The sequence below is a fragment of the Ranitomeya imitator genome, chromosome 6 (genome assembly GCF_032444005.1).
Source record: "Ranitomeya imitator isolate aRanImi1 chromosome 6, aRanImi1.pri, whole genome shotgun sequence".
Lineage (NCBI taxonomy): Eukaryota > Metazoa > Chordata > Amphibia > Anura > Dendrobatidae > Ranitomeya > Ranitomeya imitator.
The window spans coordinates 568,041,129-568,061,170 of NC_091287.1; the positions used below are offsets into that span (position 1 = coordinate 568,041,129).

Genomic DNA, 20,042 nt, shown 5'->3' on the forward strand with positions numbered 1-20,042 from the left:
CAAGGTGCCAGAGTCTGGAGGAAGACTGGGGAGAAGGAAATGCCAAAATGCCTGAAGTCCAGTGTCAAGTACCCACAGTCAGTGATGGTGTGGGGTGCCATGTCAGCTGCTGGTGTTGGTCCACTGTGTTTCATCAAGGGCAGGGTCAATGCAGCTAGCTGTCAGGAGATTTTGGAGCACTTCATGCTTCCATCGGCTGAAATGCTTTATGGAGATGAAGATTTCATTTTTCAGCACGACCTGGCACCTGCTCACAGTGCCAAAACCACTGGTAAATGGTTTACTGACCATGGTATTACTGTGCTCAATTGGCCTGCCAACTCTCCTGACCTGAACCCCATAGAGAATCTGTGGGATATTGTGAAGAGAAAGTTGAGAGACGCAAGACCCAACACTCTGGATGAGCTTAAGGCCGCTATTGAAGCATCCTGGGCCTCCATAACATCTCAGCAGTGTCACAGGCTGATTGCCTCCATGCCACGCCGCATTGAAGCAGTCATTTCTGCCAAAGGATTCCCGACCAAGTATTGAGTGCATAACTGAACATTATTATTTGTTGGTTTTTTTGTTTGTTATTAAAAAACACTTTTATTTGATTGGATGGGTGAAATATGCTAATTTATTGAGACAGGTTTTTTTGGGTTATCAGGAGTTGTATGCCAAAATCATCAGTATTAAAACAATAAAAGACCTGACAAATTTCAGTTGGTGGATAATGAATCTATAATATATGAAAGTTTAATTGTAATCATTACATTATGGTAAATAATGAAATTTAACACTATATGCTAATTTTTTGAGAAGGACCTGTATTTGTCTCCTTCCCCATAATCCTGTAGAATGTAAGCCCGCAAGGGCAGGGTCCTCGCCCCTCTGTATCAGTCGGTGATTATTTACTGTAAGTGATATCTGTAACTTGTATGTAACCCCCTTCTCATGTTCAGCACCATGGAATCAATGGTGCTATATAGATACTGATAATAGTGCATGGATGACGGCCACCAGATTAGATAATCACACAGTAGTGCTCCAGGTGTTGACCGGTGCGATCAGTCTGCATCTCCTGGTGGCGCTGGCAGCAGCAGTGCACTGGACCTCTTTTAGGGATGGTAGGGTGGGGGCAAGTAGAGTTTTGGTGAAATATTTATTCATACAGAAGATGTGCACAGATCTCATTACACACAATTCATTCCCAAGGATGGGCCAACGCTTTCATTTAAAAAACAAATGTTGGTGGGGCAGACTGTAATGTCTACCGTTACACCATGAGTAGAAGATATATCATTGGTCAATGCAAGAAAGGGGGCGAAGACGTAAGGGGGCCACAATGAGTATTTGGACTGGACCATGGTGGCCTCATCAGTCAGCAGCAGGAGTGATGATCGGACTTCACATCTCACTTCCGGCACTACAGTCGCTCTGATCGGACTTTACTCCATGCACCAAGAACCACCGCATCCAAGACCGACATCCAGCAAGACCTGACCGCCCAAAGCACAACATGTGGGATATGGTTACGCATCAAGACACCTCAGCCACTAAACATTTGGAGAACTTGACAAATGTAAGACTCTAAGCAAGTGAAGACCTGACCACCATTTGCCATCACCAGAAAACCAATGTCCTTCATGTCACCTGCACATTATGGTAGACTGGAGCCCAGGATACAGTGCAGGTAGTACGGCTGTATGGTCACAGCACCAAGATGGAAGGTCATCACAGCATCTCCAGACATTGACCCCTCCACCTGCTCTATAACCCACCCCGTGCACAGAATCTCACCTCCAGGTGCAGGAGCGCATCCCAGAGCCAGAACCACAGATCCCAGCAGAATCAGCGACAGCAGAGGATTCATCCTGGGGAAAGGAACAGAGACATGGAGGAGTCAGTAATGTCCACAGAAGAGAAGATCATCTCACTGATCCTGTGCAGACAGGAGACTCATCTATTACTCCCTGTTATCAGCCATTACTGGGGAAGGCGGCTGAAATAAACTGATAACAGGGAGGAAGCAATTATACAGTGGGGGAGGGGGACAGGACAAGTTCAACACCACAAATCCTAACATTCAAGTGTTATTGTGAATAGTCAGGATGACGTGAAGAAATACTAATTGTAGCCGACATTTTATCAGCATCTGCAACCGGGTGTTGCATTGCTTCTGGCGTCCACCATGGCGCCGCGGTTCACAATGACGTCACTGGACCGCATGCGTCACTTCCGGGCGCCGTCTGCAATGCCCCGGAGTCAGGATAACAAGACGTGCGCACAGTGGATCACTCTCAGGTAACGCATAGACAAATCCGTAATAGGACGAGTATACATCCGCCATATCATCTACAGCCTATTACACCCTACACTTTCCCGGACTTGACGTGCACAAAAAGCGTTACAATGAACGTTCTCTCTGCACGACGGACCGCTATTATACAACGGATCCAGTGCACGACGGATGAAACGGACGGCCGTCCATCACTAATACAAGTGTATGGGAAGATGCCGGATCCTGTATTCTCAAAATAATGGATTGTGACGGATGTGAAAAGACGGAAGTGTGAAAGAAGCCTTACCTGATGGAGAGAGGCTACTTCACACTTCCGTCTTTTTACCTCCGTCGCAATCCATAGTTACAGCAGAAAAACAGATCCTGCAAATGTGCCCGCAGGATCTATTTTTTTACCATACACTTTAATGGACAACGGATTGCGATGTATTGACCACACGTCGTGCGACGGATGCGTCGTGTTTTATTGGTCCGTCGTGACAAAAAAAAAACCGTTCAATGTAACTTTTTGTCCGTTGGTCGGTACGTCGGGCCGACGGAGGTATGAAAGTAGCCATAGTCTCCCTCGCCTCCAAGCGTGAAAGGAAGGCAACATCACTGCAGCAACCGGTCACCTGGGGGGCTGCATGTGCACTTAACCCCTTAGAGACCAGGCCACGGTTTTCAACTCTGACCAGTGTGAAGTTATGTGGTAATAACTCTGGAGCTCCATTACATCTCACCGCTATTGAAATGGTTTTCTTATGACACATTGTACTTTATGTTAATGATAAATGTATCTCAATATTTTATGCATTTTTTAATACAACAAAAGTTTGACAAAAAAATATGAAAAAAGTTCTAAAAATTACTAAAAACTTTGATTATGCCTTTAATCCAGATAGTCAGACCACATAAAGTCGTCATCAAACAACGTTTCCCTCAGGTCGGCTTCACATCAGCTCCATGTCTAATTATTTTATTATGATGTTAGAAGGTTTAGGACTGTAGCAGCAATTAAGGCTACGTTCACCTTTGCGTTGCGTCGGGCGCCCCTATATTTAACATGGGGGGCACATGGACATGCGTTGTGCTGCGTTTTGCGATGCATGCGTTTTTTTTGCCACAAGCGTAGGGCGCTGAGGACGCAACAAGTTGAATTTTTTTTGCGTCCAAAATTCGGCAAAAAAGGACACATGCGTCGCAAAACGCTGCGTTTTAGCGTGCGTTTGTTTGCGTTGTGCGTGGCGTCTCCGACAAATGTGAACGTAGCCTAAGAGATTTACAAAACATTTCTTTAGGGACCTATTCCATTCTGAAGTGACTTTGGGGGTCCTATATTTTCTAGAATCCCCAAAAGTGAGACCATTTTAAAAGCAGCCCCCCTCAAAACTGCTGTCAGGTGGTTTATTCCCCTTCAGGTGCTTTTCAGGAATGAACACAAAGTCACATGACAGGAAGGAAAACGTCCATTTTTACCACCTAAGGCCGTGTGCACACGGTCACGATTTCTTGCAGAAATTTCCTGAGCAAAACCGGACATTTTCTGCTAGAAATCTGCACACGTTTTTACCGCATTTTTCGCGGATTTTTCCAGAGGTTCCCAATGCAATAATATAGTGGGAAATCCGCAAAATTAATGAACATGCTGCATTTTTTTCACAGAAAAAAAACGCATCATGTGCACAAAAATTGCAGAATGCATGCTAAATGATGGGATGGATAATATATGCGGTTTTTTTCACATTTTGTAGCAAAAAAAAAAAAAAAAACCATCATGAAAAGTCTGCAACGTGTGCACACAGCCTAAACGCCGGTGACTTCTGAGCAGGCCGCCATTTGTCCATGAATCTCAGGACGCCCATGGGGATAAAGCCTCCCAGACTGTTAACCATTTACATGCTGCAGTCACTATTGACGGCAGCATGTTCGGGGTTAAAAAGCCATGGCTGGCACTAAAGACAATTGTAATGACCAGAGGTCCGAATAAGATCCAGTGAGTCACAAACCAAGACCAAGGCAGAAATCTCCAACGGTATTTACTCAAAGGCAAAATAATCAAGGTAATATGGAGAATATTAACCCCTTCATGACCCAGCCTATTTTGACCTTAAAGACCTTGCCGTTTTTTGCAATTCTGACCAGTGTCCCTTTATGAGGTAATAACTCAGGAACGCTTCAACGGATCCTAGCGGTTCTGAGATTGTTTTCTCGTGACATATTGGGCTTCATGTTAGTGGTAAATTTAGGTCAATAAATTCTGCGTTTATTTGTGATAAAAACGGAAATTTGGCGAAAATTTTGAAAATTTCGCAATTTTCACATTTTGAATTTTTATTCTGTTAAACCAGAGAGATATGTGACACAAAATAGTTAATAAATAACATTTCCCACATGTTTACTTTACATCAGCACAATTTTGGAAACAAAATTTTTTTTTGTTAGGAAGTTATAAGGGTTAAAATTTGACCAGCGATTTGTCATTTTTACAACGAAATTTACAAAACCATTTTTTTTAGGGACCACCTCACATTTGAAGTCAGTTTGAGGGGTCTATATGGCTGAAAATACCCCAAAGTGACACCATTCTAAAAACTGCACCCCTCAAGTTGCTCAAAACCACATTCAAGAAGTTTATTAACCCTTCAGGTACTTCACAGCAGCAGAAGCAACATGGAAGGAAAAAATGAACATTTAACTTTTTAGTCACAAAAATCATCTTTTAGCAACAATTTTTTTATTTTCCCAATGGTAAAAGGAGAAACTGAACCACGAAAGTTGTTGTCCAATTTGTCTTGAGTACGCTGATACCTCATATGTGGGGGTAAACCACTGTTTGGGCGCACGGCAGGGCTTGGAAGGGAAGGAGCGCCATTTGACTTTTTGAATCAAAAATTGGCTGCACTCTTTAGCGGACACCATGTCACGTTTGGAGAGCCCCCGTGTGCCTAAAAATTGGAGCTCCCCCACAAGTGACCCCATTTTGGAAACTAGACGCCCCAAGGAACTTATCTAGATGCATAGTGAGCACTTTGAACCCCCAGGTGCTTCACAAATTGATCCGTAAAAATGAAAAAGTACTTTTTTTTCACAAAAAAATTCTTTTAGCCTCAATTTTTTCATTTTCACATGGGCAACAGGATAACATGGATCCTAAAATGTGTTGGGCAATTTGTCCTGAGTACGCTGATACCTCATATGTGGGGGTAAACCACTGTTTGGGCACATGATAAGGCTCGGAAGGGAAGGAGCGCCATTTGACTTTTTGAATGAAAAATTATCTCCATCGTTAGCGGACACCATGTCGCGTTTGGAGAGCTCCTGTGTGCCTAAACATTGGCGCTCCCCCACAAGTGACCCCATTTTGGAAACTAGACCCCCCAAGGAACTTATTTAGATGCCTAGTGAGCACTTTAAACCCTCAGGTGCTTCACAAATTGATCTGTAAAAATGAAAAAGTACTTTAATTTCACAAAAAAATTATTTTCGCCTCAATTTTTTCATTTTCACATGGGCAGTAGGATAAAATGGATCATAAAATTTGTTGGGCAATTTCTCCCGAGTACGCTGATACCTCATATGTGGGGGTAAACCACTGTTTGGGCACACGGCAGGGCTCAGAAGGGAAGGTGCGCCATTTGACTTTTTGAATGGAAAATTAGCTCCAATTGTTAGCGGACACCATGTCGCATTTGGAGAGCCCCTGTGTGCCTATGCATTGGAGCTCCCCCACAAGTGACCCCATTTTGGAAACTAGACCCCCCCAAGGAACTTATCTAGATGCATATTGAGCACTTTAAACCCCCAGGTGCTTCACAGAAGTTTATAACGCAGAGCCATGAAAATAAAAAATAATTTTTCTTTCCTAAAAAATGATTTTTTAGCCTGGAATTTCCTATTTTGCCAAGGATAATAGGAGAAATTGGACCCCAAATATTGTTGTCCAGTTTGTCCTGAGTACGCTGATACCCCATATGTGGGGGTAAACCACTGTTTGGGCGCACGGCAGGGCTCGGAAGGGATGGCACGCCATTTGGCTTTTTAAATGGAAAATTAGCTCCAATCATTAGCGGACACCATGTCACGTTTGGAGAGCCCCTGTGTGCCTAAACATTGGAGATCCCCCACAAATGACCCCATTTTGGAAACTAGACCCCCAAAGGAACTAATCTAGATGTGTGGTGAGGACTTTGAACCCCCAAGTGCTTCACAGAAGTTTATAACGCAGAGCCATGAAAATAAAAAAAATAAAATTATTTTCTCAAAAATGATCTTTTAGCCTGCAGTTTTTTATTTTACAAAGGGTAACAGGAGAAATTTGACCCTAAAAGTTGTTGTCCAGTTTCTCCTGAGTACGCTGATACCCCATATTTGGGGGTAAACCACTGTTTGGGCACATGCCGGGGCTCGGAAGTGAAGTAGTGACATTTTGAAATGCAGACTTTGATGGAATGCTCTGTGGGCGTCACGTTGCGTTTGCAGAGCCCCTGATGTGGCTTAACAGTAGAAACCCCCCACAAGTGACCCCATTTTGGAAACTAGACCCCGAAAGGAACTTATCTAGATGTGTGGTGAGCACTTTGAACCCCCAAGTGCTTCATAGAAGTTTATAATGCAGAGCCGTGAAAATAATAAATACGTTTTCTTTCCTCAAAAATAATTATTTAGCCCAGAATTTTTTATTTTCCCAAGGGTTACAGCAGAAATTGGACCACAAAAGTTGTTGTCCAGTTTCTTCTGAGTACGCTGATACCCCATATGTGGGGGTAAACCACTGTTTGGGCACATGCCGAGGCTCGGAAGTGAAGTAGTGACGTTTTGAAATGCAGACTTTGATGGAATGCTTTGCGGGCGTCACGTTGCGTTTGCAGAGCCCCTGGTGTGCCTAAACAGTAGAAACCCCCCACAAGTGACCCCATTTTGGAAACTAGACCCCGAAAGGAACTTATCTAGATATGTGGTGAGCACTTTGAACCCCCAAGTGCTTCACAGACGTTTACAACGCAGAGCCGTGAAAATAAAAAATCATTTTTCTTTCCTCAAAAATGATGTTTTAGCAAGCATTTCTTTATTTTCACAAGGGTAACAGGAGAAATTGGACCCCAGTAATTGTTGCGCAGTTTGTCCTGAGTATGCTGGTACCCCATATGTGGGGGTAAACCACTGTTTGGGTGCACGTCGGGGCTCGGAAGTGAGGGAGCACCATTTGACTTTTTGAATACAAGATTGGCTGGAATCAATGGTGGCGCCATGTTGCGTTTGGAGACCCCCTGATGTGCCTAAACAGTGGAAACCCCTCAATTCTAACTCCAACACACCCCTAACCCTAATCCCAACTGTAGCCGTAACCTTAATCACAACCCTAACCCCAACACACCCGTAACCACAACCCTAACCCCAACACACCCCTAACCCTAAGGCTATGTGCCAACGTTGCGGATTCGTATGAGATTTTTCAGCACCATTTTTGAAAAATCCGCGGGTAAAAGGCACTGCGTTTTACCTGCGGATTTACCGTGGATTGCCAGTGTTTTTTGTCTGGATTTCACCTGCGGATTCCTATTGAGGAACAGGTGTAAAACGCTGCGGAATCCGCACAAAGAATTGACATGCTGCGGAAAATACAACGCAGTGTTCCCGCGTGGTATTTTCCGCACCATGGGCACAGCGGATTTGGTTTCCATATGTTTACATGGTACTGTAAACCTGATGGAACACTGCTGCGGATCCGCAGCCAAATCCGCACCGTGTGCACATAGCCTAATTCTAAAGGTATGTGCACACGCTGCGGAAAACGCTGCGGATCCGCAGCAGTTTCCCATGAGTTTACAGTTCAATGTAAACCTATGGGAAACAAAAATCGCTGTACATATGCTGCGGAAAAACTGCACGGAAACGCAGCGGTTTACATTCCGCAGCATGTCACTTCTTTCTGCGGATTCCGCAGCGGTTTTACAACTGCTCAAATAGAAAATCGCTGTTGTAAAACCGCATTGAAATGCGCAGAAAAAACATGGTAAATCCGCCATAAATCCGCAGCGGTTTAGCACTGCGGATTTATCAAATCCGCAGCGGAAAAATCCGCAGAGGACCAGAATATGTGTGCACATTCCTAACCCAACCCCTAAATTGATCAAAATTCACTCTGGAACGAATCTGCCGGCCGGCAGATTCGGCGGGCGCACTGCATATGCGCCCGCCATTTTGGAAGATGGCGGCGCCCAGGAAAGAAGACGGATGGTCCCCGGGAGGCCAGGTAAGTATAAGGGGGGGAGATCAGGGCACGGGGGGGGGGGGCGTCGGAGCACGGGGGGGTGGATCGGAACACGGGGGGGTGGATTGGAGCACGGAGTGGGGGATCGCTGTGCGGGTGGGTGGATCGGAGCACGGGGGGGGATCGCTGTGCGGGGGGGGGGGATCGGAGGGGTGCGGACCACAGATCGGGGGGCTGGGGGGGCGATCGGAGGGGTGGGGTGGGTGCACATTAGTGTGTCCAGCCATGGCCGATGATATTGCAGCATCGGCCATGGCTGGATTGTAATATTTCACCATTTTTTTAGGTGAAATATTACAAATCGCTCTGATTAGCAGTTTCACTTTCAACAGCCAATCAGAGCGATCGTAGCCACGAGGGGGTGAAGCCACCCCCCCTGGGCTAAACTACCACTCCCCCTGTCCCTGCAGATCGGGTGAAATGGGAGTTAACCCTTTCACCCGGCCTGCAGGGACGCGATCTTTCCATGACGCATATGCTGTGTCATGGGTCGGAATGGCACCGACTTTCATGACGCAGCGTATGCGTCAAAGGTCGGGAAGGGGTTAAGGCAGATGCACCCCAAAGATACACTAATTCAGCAGCAGCTGAAATCACTGTGCCACTCCAAGGTCTCCTGAGAACTGTATACTACAACAGACTAGTAAGAAATTTACCTAACAGACAACTAAAAACAGGAACAAGTGTAAATTGAATGTAGTGTTATTAAGGGAGCCCCTGGAATGGCACATTGAGTATAACTTACACAACTCTAATATAAGATACACCTCTAAAGTAACAATTTAACACTCTGAGCAGAGATACCCGGGTATCTATAACTATGGTACCGTATCCTGAGATAGATTTCCTCTCAGGCAGGAATCCGCACAGGCTGTAGCCAGTCCATATCTTCAGCGCCAATAAGTTACAGCAAGCTCCTCTTGTCTTGTCGGCCGATGCCGAGCCCAAACGCCGGGGACTTAGTTAGTGGTCTCACGATGTTGTCTCTGCTTCTGTAGCTCCTAGGAATGCTTCCACGACAATCCGTCCGTCTCTGTATCAGCAGTCTGTCCAGACTTGTTCCTCCACTCAATGCACAGGGAATCCACAGACTTCCAAATTCGTACTGGGTTCTTAGCAAAGTCTCCGTCTTTTCTTAGATAAAGGGTTAGCTCTTCTCCAGGGGAACGTTAGCAACAAAAAGTCTCTCAAAAGCTTCTTTTCCTCCAAAAACACTTGCAGTAAATCCACACAGTCTCTTTTTAAGATCTCACAGCAGCCTCTCCTTTTCTTCGCGCCTTTTCTCTCTCAGCTCTCACTTCCTACTTTCACTTTACACTCGAGACACTAGACCCCACCCCGCAGCACACATTGTCTCTGGGAGGTCTGTCCTCTGCTGCAACAGGCAAAAACCACAGGGTCCTAGTGCCCTCTCAGTGGGACTACAGTTCACCCTCTTACACAATCCAGGCTGATCCAGCGAGGTGGCAGCTGTAGTGTACAGCCCTGGATTCACACCTGTCAGGGAAAGCTGTGGTCGGATATGTGAGGGCAGCAAAGACATATCGGTGGTCACTAAGGGGTTAAGAAGCACAATAAAAGCAGGTTTGGGGTAAGTTCACACTGGGCATTTTTAATGCTCATTTTCAGCTGCTTTTTACCCCACCAGCAAAGCCGATGAGATTTCAGGAGTCTCACATAGTTTTCCCCCCATCAGGATGTTGTGCTGGTGCTTGTTATGGACACAGAGCACGTCACGTCACTGCAGGGTTTATATCGGGTGTGGAAAGACTCAGGGATCATTATTTGCAGATTTTATTCCTGCAGAAAAGTCCTGGACAAAGACAAGTCAGCGCCCAAAACCCCACACACCTAAACCTACATTTACAGCAGCTTCTTTCCTGCAGAAAATAAACCTCCATGTGACCTTCCCCTTTATGTGACCTTCCCCTTTATGTGACCTTCCCCTTTATGCGGCCTTCCCCTTTATGTGACCTTCCCCTTTATGTGCAGTTTTTTGCCAGCGCTGTGCTCCCCCTCAGTAACAGCAGATAACAGGAATAGATTGTAGGACAGGAGACAATTACTCTCTGTTATCAGCCGCAGCCTCAGAAATAGAAGAAGCCGCCGTGCTGCGATCAGGGGATGCTACAGAGCAAAGCCTCCAATCACCTGGTGCAGAACAGCGCTGCAGTCAGGCCTGGCTGATAACAGGGAACAGTAGCTCACATTTACCTTTCACCAGTACAAGCCAATATCCGTCACACCTGCTCAGTGCCAGCACCTCTCTTCTGCAGCTCAGCAGCCTCACAGCTGGGTATTTATAGGCTTCTACTCTCTGGCCACGCCCCCTATTCATAGCTCCTCCCTATGCCCCTCCCCCTGAGCGCACAGACTGACAGTGTCCCGGCCCCCTCCCCCGTTGGTGGTCAGCGCGGTGCGGCTGGTGACCAGTAGTGGCCGCTCGCTCGGCTCGGGGCTGCCCGTGTCTGCTGCTTTCTGCGCTCCTCGCACTTCTCTATCTCTGAGAATCCGTGTAAGGCCGGTTTCACATGTCAGTGTCTCCGGTACGTGAGGTGACAGTTTCCTCACGTACCGGAGACACTGACACACGTAGACACATAAAAATCACTGCATCTGTTCAGATGTCAGCGTGTTTTCACGGACCGTGTCTCCGTGTGCCAAACACGGAGACATGTCAGTGTTCGTGGGAGCGCACGGATTACACGGACCCAATAAAGCCAATGGGTCCATGTAAAACACGTACCACACACGGACGTTGTCCGAGTGCAGTCCGTGTGCCGTGCAGGAGATAGCGCTACAGTAAGCTGAATCCACTGGTGCTGAATCCGCGATTCATATCTTCCCTGCAGCAGCGTTTGCTGCAGGGAAGATATGAATAATAGTGTTTAAAATAAAGATCTATGTGGCCCCCGCCCCCCCAACCCCCTGTGCGCCCCTCCCCCCCCGCTGTTCTGAAAATACTCACCCGCCTCCCTCGTTGGCTGTTGCTGCTTCCTGTTCTGGCCGCATCTTCTCCTGAATGCGGTCACGTGGGGCCGCTCATTTACAGTAATAAATATGCGGCTCCACCTCCCATAGGGAGGACACTATAATTACTATAAATACTCTGCCTTTTATTGGGCACCCCTCAAAGGGCCATGGGCCGGGTCTGGCCACCGTGACATCCCCAGAACCTAAGGACCCGGTATCGAGTGCCCCATTGCCCTGATCTGGGGGCGCTGCAGATCTACATCTAAAAACTGCATCAATCAGACACGTGGCTTCTGGGGTGGTTTTTTAAGAATATATATGTTTTTCAGCACGGTGTCTGGCTCCTTTCTGTCACTGTGGTGTCTGGCTCCTTTCTATCAGCACGGTGTCTGGCTTCTTTCTATCACTGTGGTGTCTGGCTCCTTTCTGTCACTGTGGTGTCTGGCTCCTTTCTGTCACTGTGGTGTCTGGCTCCTTTCTGTCACTGTGGTGTCTGGCTCCTTTCTGTCACTGTGATGTCTGGCTCCTTTCTGTCAGCACGGTGTCTAGCTTCTTTCTGTCACTGTGGTGTCTGGATCCTTTCTGTCACTGTGGTGTCTGGCTTCTTTCTATCACTGTGGTGTCTGGCTCCTTTCTGTCACTGTGGTGTCTGGCTCCTTTCTGTCACTGCGGTGTCTGGCTCCTTTCTGTCACTGTCGTGTCTGGCTTCTTTCTGTCATTGTGGTGTCTGGCTCCTTTCTGTCACTGTGGTGTCTGGTTCCTTTCTGTCACTGTGGTGTCTGGCTCCTTTCTGTCACTGTGGTGTTTGGCTCCTTTCTGTCACTGTGGTGTCTGGCTCCTTTCTGTCACTGTGGTGTCTGGCTCCTTTCTGTCACTGTGGTGTCTGGCTCCTTTCTGTCACTGTGGTGTCTGGCTCCTTTCTGTCACTGTGGTGTCTGGCTCCTTTCTGTCACTGTGGTGTCTGGCTCCTTTCTGTCAGCACAGTGTCTGGCTCCTTTCTGTCACTGTGGTGTCTGGTTCCTTTCTGTCATTGTGGTGTCTGGCTCCTTTCTGTCACTGTGGTGTCTGGCTCCTTTCTGTCATCGCAGTGTTTGGCTCCTTTCTGTCACTGTGGTGTCTGGCTCCTATCTGTCACTGTGGTGTCTGGCTCCTTTCTGTCACTGTGGTGTCTGGCTCCTTTCTGTCACTGTGGTGTCTGGCTCCTTTCTGTCAGCACAGTGTCTGGCTCCTTTCTGTCACTGTGGTGTCTGGCTCCTTTCTGTCACTGTGGTGTCTGGCTCCTTTCTGTCACTGTGGTGTCTGGCTCCTTTCTGTCACTGTGGTGTCTGGCTCCTTTCTGTCACTGTGGTGTCTGGCTCCTTTCTGTCACTGTGGTGTCTGGCTCCTTTCTGTCACTGTGGTGTCTGGCTCCTTTCTGTCACTGTGGTGTCTGGCTCCTTTCTATCACTGTGATGTCAGGCTCCTTTCTGTCACTGTGGTGTCTGGCTCCTTTCTGTCACTGTGGTGTCTGGCTCCTTTCTGTCACTGTGGTGTCTGGCTCCTTTCTGTCAGCACAGTGTCTGGCTCCTTTCTGTCACTGTGGTGTCTGGCTCCTTTCTGTCATTGTGGTGTCTGGCTCCTTTCTATCACTGTGATGTCAGGCTCCTTTCTGTCACTGTGGTGTCTGGCTCCTTTCTGTCACTGTGGTGTCAGGCTCCTTTCTGTCACTGTGGTGTCTGGCTCCTTTCTGTCACTGTGGTGTCTGGCTCCTTTCTGTCACTGTGGTGTCTGGCTCCTTTCTATCACTGTGGCGTCTGGCTCCTTTCTATCACTGTGGTGTCTGGCTCCTATCTGTCACTGTGGTGTCTGGCTCCTTTCTGTCATTGTGGTGTCTGGCTCCTATCTGTCACTGTGGTGTCTGGCTCCTTTCTGTCACTGCGGTGTCTGGCTCCTTTCTGTCACTGTGATGTCTGGCTCCTATCTGTCACTGTGGTGTCTGGCTCCTTTCTGTCACTGTGGTGTCTGGCTCCTTTCTATCACTGTGGTGTCTAGCTCCTATCTGTCACTGTGGTGTCTGGCTCCTTTCTGTCACTGTGGTGTCTGGCTCCTTTCTGTCACTGTGGTGTCTGGCTCCTATCTGTCACTGTGGTGTCTGGCTCCTTTCTGTCACTGTGGTGTCTGGCTCCTTTCTGTCACTGTGGTGTCTGGCTCCTATCTGTCACTGTGGTGTCTGGCTCCTTTCTGTCACTGTGGTGTCTGGCTCCTTTCTGTCACTGTGGTGTCTGGCTCCTTTTTGTCACTGTGGTGTCTGGCTCCTTTCTGTCACTGTGATGTCTGGCTCCTATCTGTCACTGTGGTGTCTGGCTCCTTTCTGTCACTGTGGCGTCTTGCTCCTTTCTGTCACTGTGGCGTCTGGCTCCTTTCTGTCACTGTGGTGTCTGGCTCCTATCTGTCACTGTGGTGTCTGGCTCCTTTCTGTCACTGTAGTGTCTGGCTCCTTTTTGTCACTGTGGTGTCTGGCTCCTTTCTGTCACTGTGATGTCTGGCTCCTTTCTGTCACTGTGGTGTCTGGCTCCTTTCTGTCACTGTGATGTCTGGCTCCTTTTTGTCACTGTGGTGTCTGGCTCCTTTTTGTCACTGTGATGTCTGGCTCCTTTCTGTCACTGTGGTGTCAGGCTCCTTTCTGTCACTGTAGTGTCTGGCTCCTTTTTGTCACTGTGGTGTCTGGCTCCTTTCTGTCACTGTGATGTCTGGCTCCTTTCTGTCACTGTGGTGTCTGGCTCCTTTTTGTCACTGTAGTGTCTGGCTCCTTTTTGTCACTGTGATGTCTGGCTCCTTTCTGTCACTGTGGTGTCTAGCTCCTATCTGTCACTGTGGTGTCTGGCTCCTTTCTGTCACTGTGATGTCTGGCTCCTTTCTGTCACTGTGGTGTCTTGCTCCTTTCTGTCACTGTGGCGTCTGGCTCCTTTCTGTCACTGTGGTGTCTGGCTCCTTTCTGTCACTGTGGTGTCTGGCTCCTTTCTGTCACTGTGGCGTCTGGCTCCTTTCTGTCACTGTGGTGTCTGGCTCCTATCTGTCACTGTGGTGTCTGGCTCCTTTCTGTCACTGTGATGTCTGGCTCCTTTCTGTCACTGTGGTGTCTAGCTCCTATCTGTCACTGTGGTGTCTGGCTCCTTTCTGTCACTGTGATGTCTGGCTCCTTTCTGTCACTGTGGTGTCTTGCTCCTTTCTGTCACTGTGGCGTCTGGCTCCTTTCTGTCACTGTGGTGTCTGGCTCCTTTCTGTCACTGTGGTGTCTGGCTCCTTTCTGTCACTGTGGTGTCTGGCTCCTTTTTGTCACTGTAGTGTCTGGCTCCTTTCTGTCACTGTGGTGTCTGGCTCCTTTCTGTCACTGTGGTGTCTAGCTCCTATCTGTCACTGTGGTGTCTGGCTCCTTTCTGTCACTGTGATGTCTGGCTCCTTTCTGTCACTGTGGTGTCTTGCTCCTTTCTGTCACTGTGGCGTCTGGCTCCTTTCTGTCACTGTGGTGTCTGGCTCCTTTTTGTCACTGTGGTGTCTGGCTCCTTTCTGTCACTGTGATGTCTGGCTCCTATCTGTCACTGTGGTGTCTGGCTCCTTTCTGTCACTGTGATGTCTGGCTCCTATCTGTCACTGTGGTGTCTGGCTCCTTTCTGTCACTGTGGCGTCTTGCTCCTTTCTGTCACTGTGGCGTCTGGCTCCTTTCTGTCACTGTGGTGTCTGGCTCCTTTTTGTCACTGTGGTGTCTGGCTCCTTTCTGTCACTGTGATGTCTGGCTCCTATCTGTCACTGTGGTGTCTGGCTCCTTTCTGTCACTGTGGCGTCTGGCTCCTTTTTGTCACTGTGGTGTCTGGCTCCTTTCTGTCACTGTGGCGTCTGGCTCCTTTCTGTCACTGTGGTGTCTGGCTCCTATCTGTCACTGTGGTGTCTGGCTCCTTTCTGTCACTGTAGTGTCTGGCTCCTTTTTGTCACTGTGGTGTCTGGCTCCTTTCTGTCACTGTGATGTCTGGCTCCTTTCTGTCACTGTGGTGTCTGGCTCCTTTCTGTCACTGTGATGTCTGGCTCCTTTTTGTCACTGTGGTGTCTGGCTCCTTTCTGTCACTGTGGTGTCAGGCTCCTTTCTGTCACTGTGGTGTCTGGCTCCTTTTTGTCACTGTGGTGTCTGGCTCCTTTTTGTCACTGTGATGTCTGGCTCCTTTTTGTCACTGTGGTGTCTGGCTCCTTTCTGTCACTGTGATGTCTGGCTCCTTTTTGTCACTGTGGTGTCTGGCTCCTTTCTGTCACTGTGGTGTCTGGCTCCTTTCTGTCACTTTGGTGTCTGGCTCCTTTCTGTCACTGTGGTGTCTGGCTCCTTTCTGTCACTGTGGTGTCTGGCTCCTTTTTGTCACTGTGGTGTCTGGCTCCTTTCTGTCACTGTGGTGTCTGGCTCCATTCTCTCACTGTGGTGTCTGGCTCCTTTCTGTCACTGTGGTGTCTGGCTCCTTTCTGTCACTGTGGCGTCTGGCTCCTTTCTATGACTGTGGTGTCTGGCTCCTTTCTGTCACTGTGGTGTCTGGCTCCTTTCTGTCACTGTGGCGTCTGGCTCCTTTCTATCACTGTGGTGTCTGGCTCCTTTCTGTCAGCGCGGTGTCTGGCTCCTTTTTGTCACTGTGGTGTCTGGCTCCTTTCTATCACTGTGGTGTCTGGCTCCTTTCTGTCATTGTGGTGTCTGGCTCCTTTCTCTCAGCGCGGTGTCTGGCTCCTTTCTGTCACTGTGGTGTTTGGCTCCTTTCTGTCACTGTGGTGTCTGGCTCCTTTCTGTCACTGTGGTGTCTGGCTCCTTTCTGTCACTGTGGTGTCTGGCTCCTTTCTGTCACTGTGGTGTCTGGCTCCTTTCTGTCACTGTGGCGTCTGGCTCCTTTCTATCACTGTGGTGTCTGGCTCCTTTCTGTCATTGCGGTGTCTGGCTCCTTTCTGTCACTGTGGTGTCTGGCTCCTTTCTGTCACTGTGGTGTCTGGCTCCTTTCTGTCACTGTGGCGTCTGGCTCCTTTCTGTCACTGTGGCGTCTGGCTCCTTTCTGTCACTGTGGTGTCTGGCTCCTTTCTGTCACTGTGATGTCTGGCTCCTTTCTGTCACTGTGGCGTCTGGCTCCTTTCTGTCACTGTGGCTGTTGTGAATTCTGTGGCTGAATTCACTCCTGTGGTCACAAGTGGTACTGCAGCTTCTGAGCTTCCTTCCTCAGGTGTTCTGGTGAGCTCGTTAACTGCTTCATTACTTAACTCCGCCTGATGCTGCTATCCTTGCTCCTTGTCAATGTTTCAGTGTTGGATCTGAGCTTCTCCTGATTGTTCCTGTGACCTGCTGCTTTGTATAGCTAAGTGCTTTTTGCTTTTTTGTTGCTTTTTTTCTGTCCAGCTTGTCTTTTGTTTTTCTGGAAGCTCTGAGACGCAAAGGGTGTACCGCCGTGCCGTTAGTTCGGCACGGTGGGTTTTTTTGCCCCCCTTGCGTAGTTTTGCTTTAGGGTTTTTTGTAGACTGCAAAGTTCGCTTTAATGTCCTCGCTCTGTCCTAGAATATCGGGCCCCACTTTGCTGAATCTATTTCATCCCTACGTTTTGTCTTTTCATCTTACTCACAGTCATTATATGTGGGGGGCTGCCTTTTCCTTTGGGGAATTTCTCTGGGGCAAGTCAGGCCTATTTTTCTATCTTCAGGCTAGCTAGTTTCTTAGGCTGTGCCGAGTTGCCTAGATAGTTGTTAGGCGCAATCCACAGCCGCTTTTAGTTGTGTTTAGGATAGGATCAGGTGTGCAGTCTACAGAGATTCCACGTCTCAGAGCTCGTTCTTGTATCTTTGGGTATTTGTCAGATCACTGTGTGCGCTCTGATTGCTATGCACACTGTGTTTCTGGATTGCCTTCATAACACCTGTCATTAGCAAACATAACATGTGGCGTCTGGCTCCTTTCTATCACTGTGGTGTCTGGCTCCTTTCTGTCACTGTGGTGTCTGGCTCCTTTCTGTCACTGTGGCGTCTGGCTCCTTTCTGTCACTGTGGCGTCTGGCTCCTTTTTGTCACTGTGGTGTCTGGCTCCTTTCTGTCACTTTGGTGTCTGGCTCCTTTCTATCACTGTGGTGTCTGGCTCCTTTCTGTCACTGTGGTGTCTGGCTCCTTTCTATCACTGTGGTGTCTGGCTCCTTTCTGTCAGTGCGGTGTCTGGCTCCTTTCTGTCAGTGCGGTGTCTGGCTCCTTTCTGTCAGTGCGGTGTCTGGCTCCTTTCTGTCAGTGTGGTGTCTGGCTCCTTTCTGTCACTGTGATGTCTGGCTCCTTTCTGTCACTGTGGTGTCTGGCTCCTTTCTGTCACTGTGGTGTCTGGCTCCTTTCTGTCACTGTGGTGTCTGGCTCCTTTCTGTCACTGTGGTGTCTGGCTCCTTTCTGTCATTGTGGTGTCTGGCTCCTTTCTGTCACTGTAGTGTCTGGCTCCTTTCTGTCACTGTGATGTCTGGCTCCTTTCTGTCACTGTGATGTCTGGCTCCTTTCTGTCACTGTAGTGTCTGGCTCCTTTCTGTCACTGTGGTGTCTGGCTCCTTTCTGTCACTGTGGGGTCTGGCTCCTTTCTGTCACTTTGGTGTCTGGCTCTTTTTTGTCACTGTGATGTCAGGCTCCTTTCTGTCACTGTGGTGTCTTGCTTCTTTCTGTCACTGTGGTGTCTGGCTCCTTTCTGTCACTGTGGTGTCTGGCTTCTTTCTGTCACTGTGGTGTCTGGCTCCTTTCTGTCACTGTGGTGTCTGGCTCCTTTCTGTCACTTTGGTGTCTGGCTCCGTTCTGTCACTGTGGTGTCTGGCTCCTTTCTGTCACTGTGGTGTCTGGCTCCTTTCTGTCACTTTGGTGTCTGGCTCAGTTCTGTCACTGTGGTGTCTGGCTCCTTTCTGTCATTGTGGTGTCTGGCTCCTTTCTGTCACTGTGGTGTCTGGCTCCTTTCTGTCACTGCGGTGTCTGGCTCCTTTCTGTCATTGTGGTGTCTGGCTCCTTTCTGTCACTGCGGTGTCTGGCTCCTTTCTGTCACTGTGGTGTCTGGCTCCTTTCTGTCACTGTGGTGTCTGGCTCCTTTCTGTCACTGTAGTGTCTGGCTCCTTTCTGTCACTGTGGTGTCTGGCTCCTTTCTGTCAGTGCGGTGTCTGGCTCCTTTCTGTCACTGTGGTGTCTGGCTCCTTTCTGTCACTGTGGTGTCTGGCTCCTTTCTGTCACTGTGGTGTCTGGCTCCTTTCTGTCATTGTGGTGTCTGGCTCCTTTCTGTCACTGTAGTGTCTGGCTCCTTTCTGTCACTGTGATATCTGGCTCCTTTCTGTCACTGTGGTGTCTGGCTCCTTTCTGTCACTGCGGTGTCTGGCTCCTTTCTGTCAGCACGGTGTCTGGCTCCTTTTTGTCACTGTGATGTCAGGCTCCTTTCTGTCACTGTGGTGTCTGGCTCCTTTCTATCACTGTGGTGTCTGGCTCCTTTCTGTCAGTGCGGTGTCTGGCTCCTTTCTGTCATTGTGGTGTCTGGCTCCTTTCTGTCACTGTAGTGTCTGGCTCCTTTCTATCACTGTGGTGTCTGGCTCCTTTCTGTCAGTGCGGTGTCTGGCTCCTTTCTGTCATTGTGGTGTCTGGCTCCTTTCTGTCACTGTGGTGTCTGGCTCCTTTCTGTCACTGCGGTGTCTGGCTCCTTTCTGTCAGTGTGGTGTCTGGCTCCTTTCTGTCACTGTGATGTCTGGCTCCTTTCTGTCACTGTGGTGTCTGGCTCCTTTCTGTCACTGTGGTGTCTGGCTCCTTTCTGTCACTGTGGTGTCTGGCTCCTTTCTGTCACTGTGGTGTCTGGCTCCTTTCTGTCACTGTGGTGTCTGGCTCCTTTCTGTCACTGTGGTGTCTGGCTCCTTTCTGTCACTGTGATGTCTGGCTCCTTTCTGTCAGTGCGGTGTCTGGCTCCTTTCTGTCACTGTGGTGTCTGGCTCCTTTTTGTCACTGTAGCGTCTGGCTCCTTTCTGTCACTGCGGTGTCTGGCTCCTTTCTGTCACTGTGGTGTCTAGCTCCTTTCTGTCAGTGCGGTGTCTGGCTCCTTTCTGTCACTGTGGTGTCTGGCTCCTTTCTGTCACTGTGGTGTCTGGCTCCTTTCTGTCACTGTGGTGTCTGGCTCCTTTTTGTCACTGTAGCGTCTGGCTCCTTTCTGTCACTGTGGTGTCTGGCTCCTTTCTGTCACTGTGATGTCTGGCTCCTATCTGTCACTGTGATGTCTGGCTCCTTTTTGTCACTGTGGTGTCTGGCTCCTTTCTGTCACTGTGGTGTCTGGCTCCTTTCTGTCACTGTGGTGTCTGGCTCCTTTCTGTAACTGTGGCGTCTGGCTCCTTTCTGTCACTGTGGCGTCTGGCTCCTTTCTGTCACTGGTGTCTGGCTCCTTTCTGTCACTGTGGTGTCTGGCTCCTTTCTGTCAGTGTAGTGTCTGGCTCCTTTCTGTCACTGTGGTGTCTGTCTCCTTTCTGTCAGTGTAGTGTCTGGCTCCTTTCTGTCAGCGCAGTGTCT

General features: G+C 48.8%; 2 protein-coding genes across 2 annotated transcripts in view; one reads left to right on the forward strand and one right to left on the reverse strand.

The window, feature by feature from the left end:
- Window positions 1–1,856, reverse strand: part of LOC138642302 (uncharacterized) — a 70,499-nt gene extending 68,643 nt beyond the window's left edge. The window contains exon 1 of the mRNA XM_069730382.1: window positions 1,783–1,856. Coding sequence (XP_069586483.1) covers window positions 1,783–1,855 — 73 coding nt within the window. The 5' untranslated portion in view covers window position 1,856. The remainder of the gene's footprint in view (window positions 1–1,782) is intronic.
- LOC138643509 (uncharacterized) overlaps window positions 1–20,042 on the forward strand; it is a 1,192,186-nt gene that overhangs the window by 1,064,668 nt on the left and 107,476 nt on the right. The window lies entirely within an intron of this gene.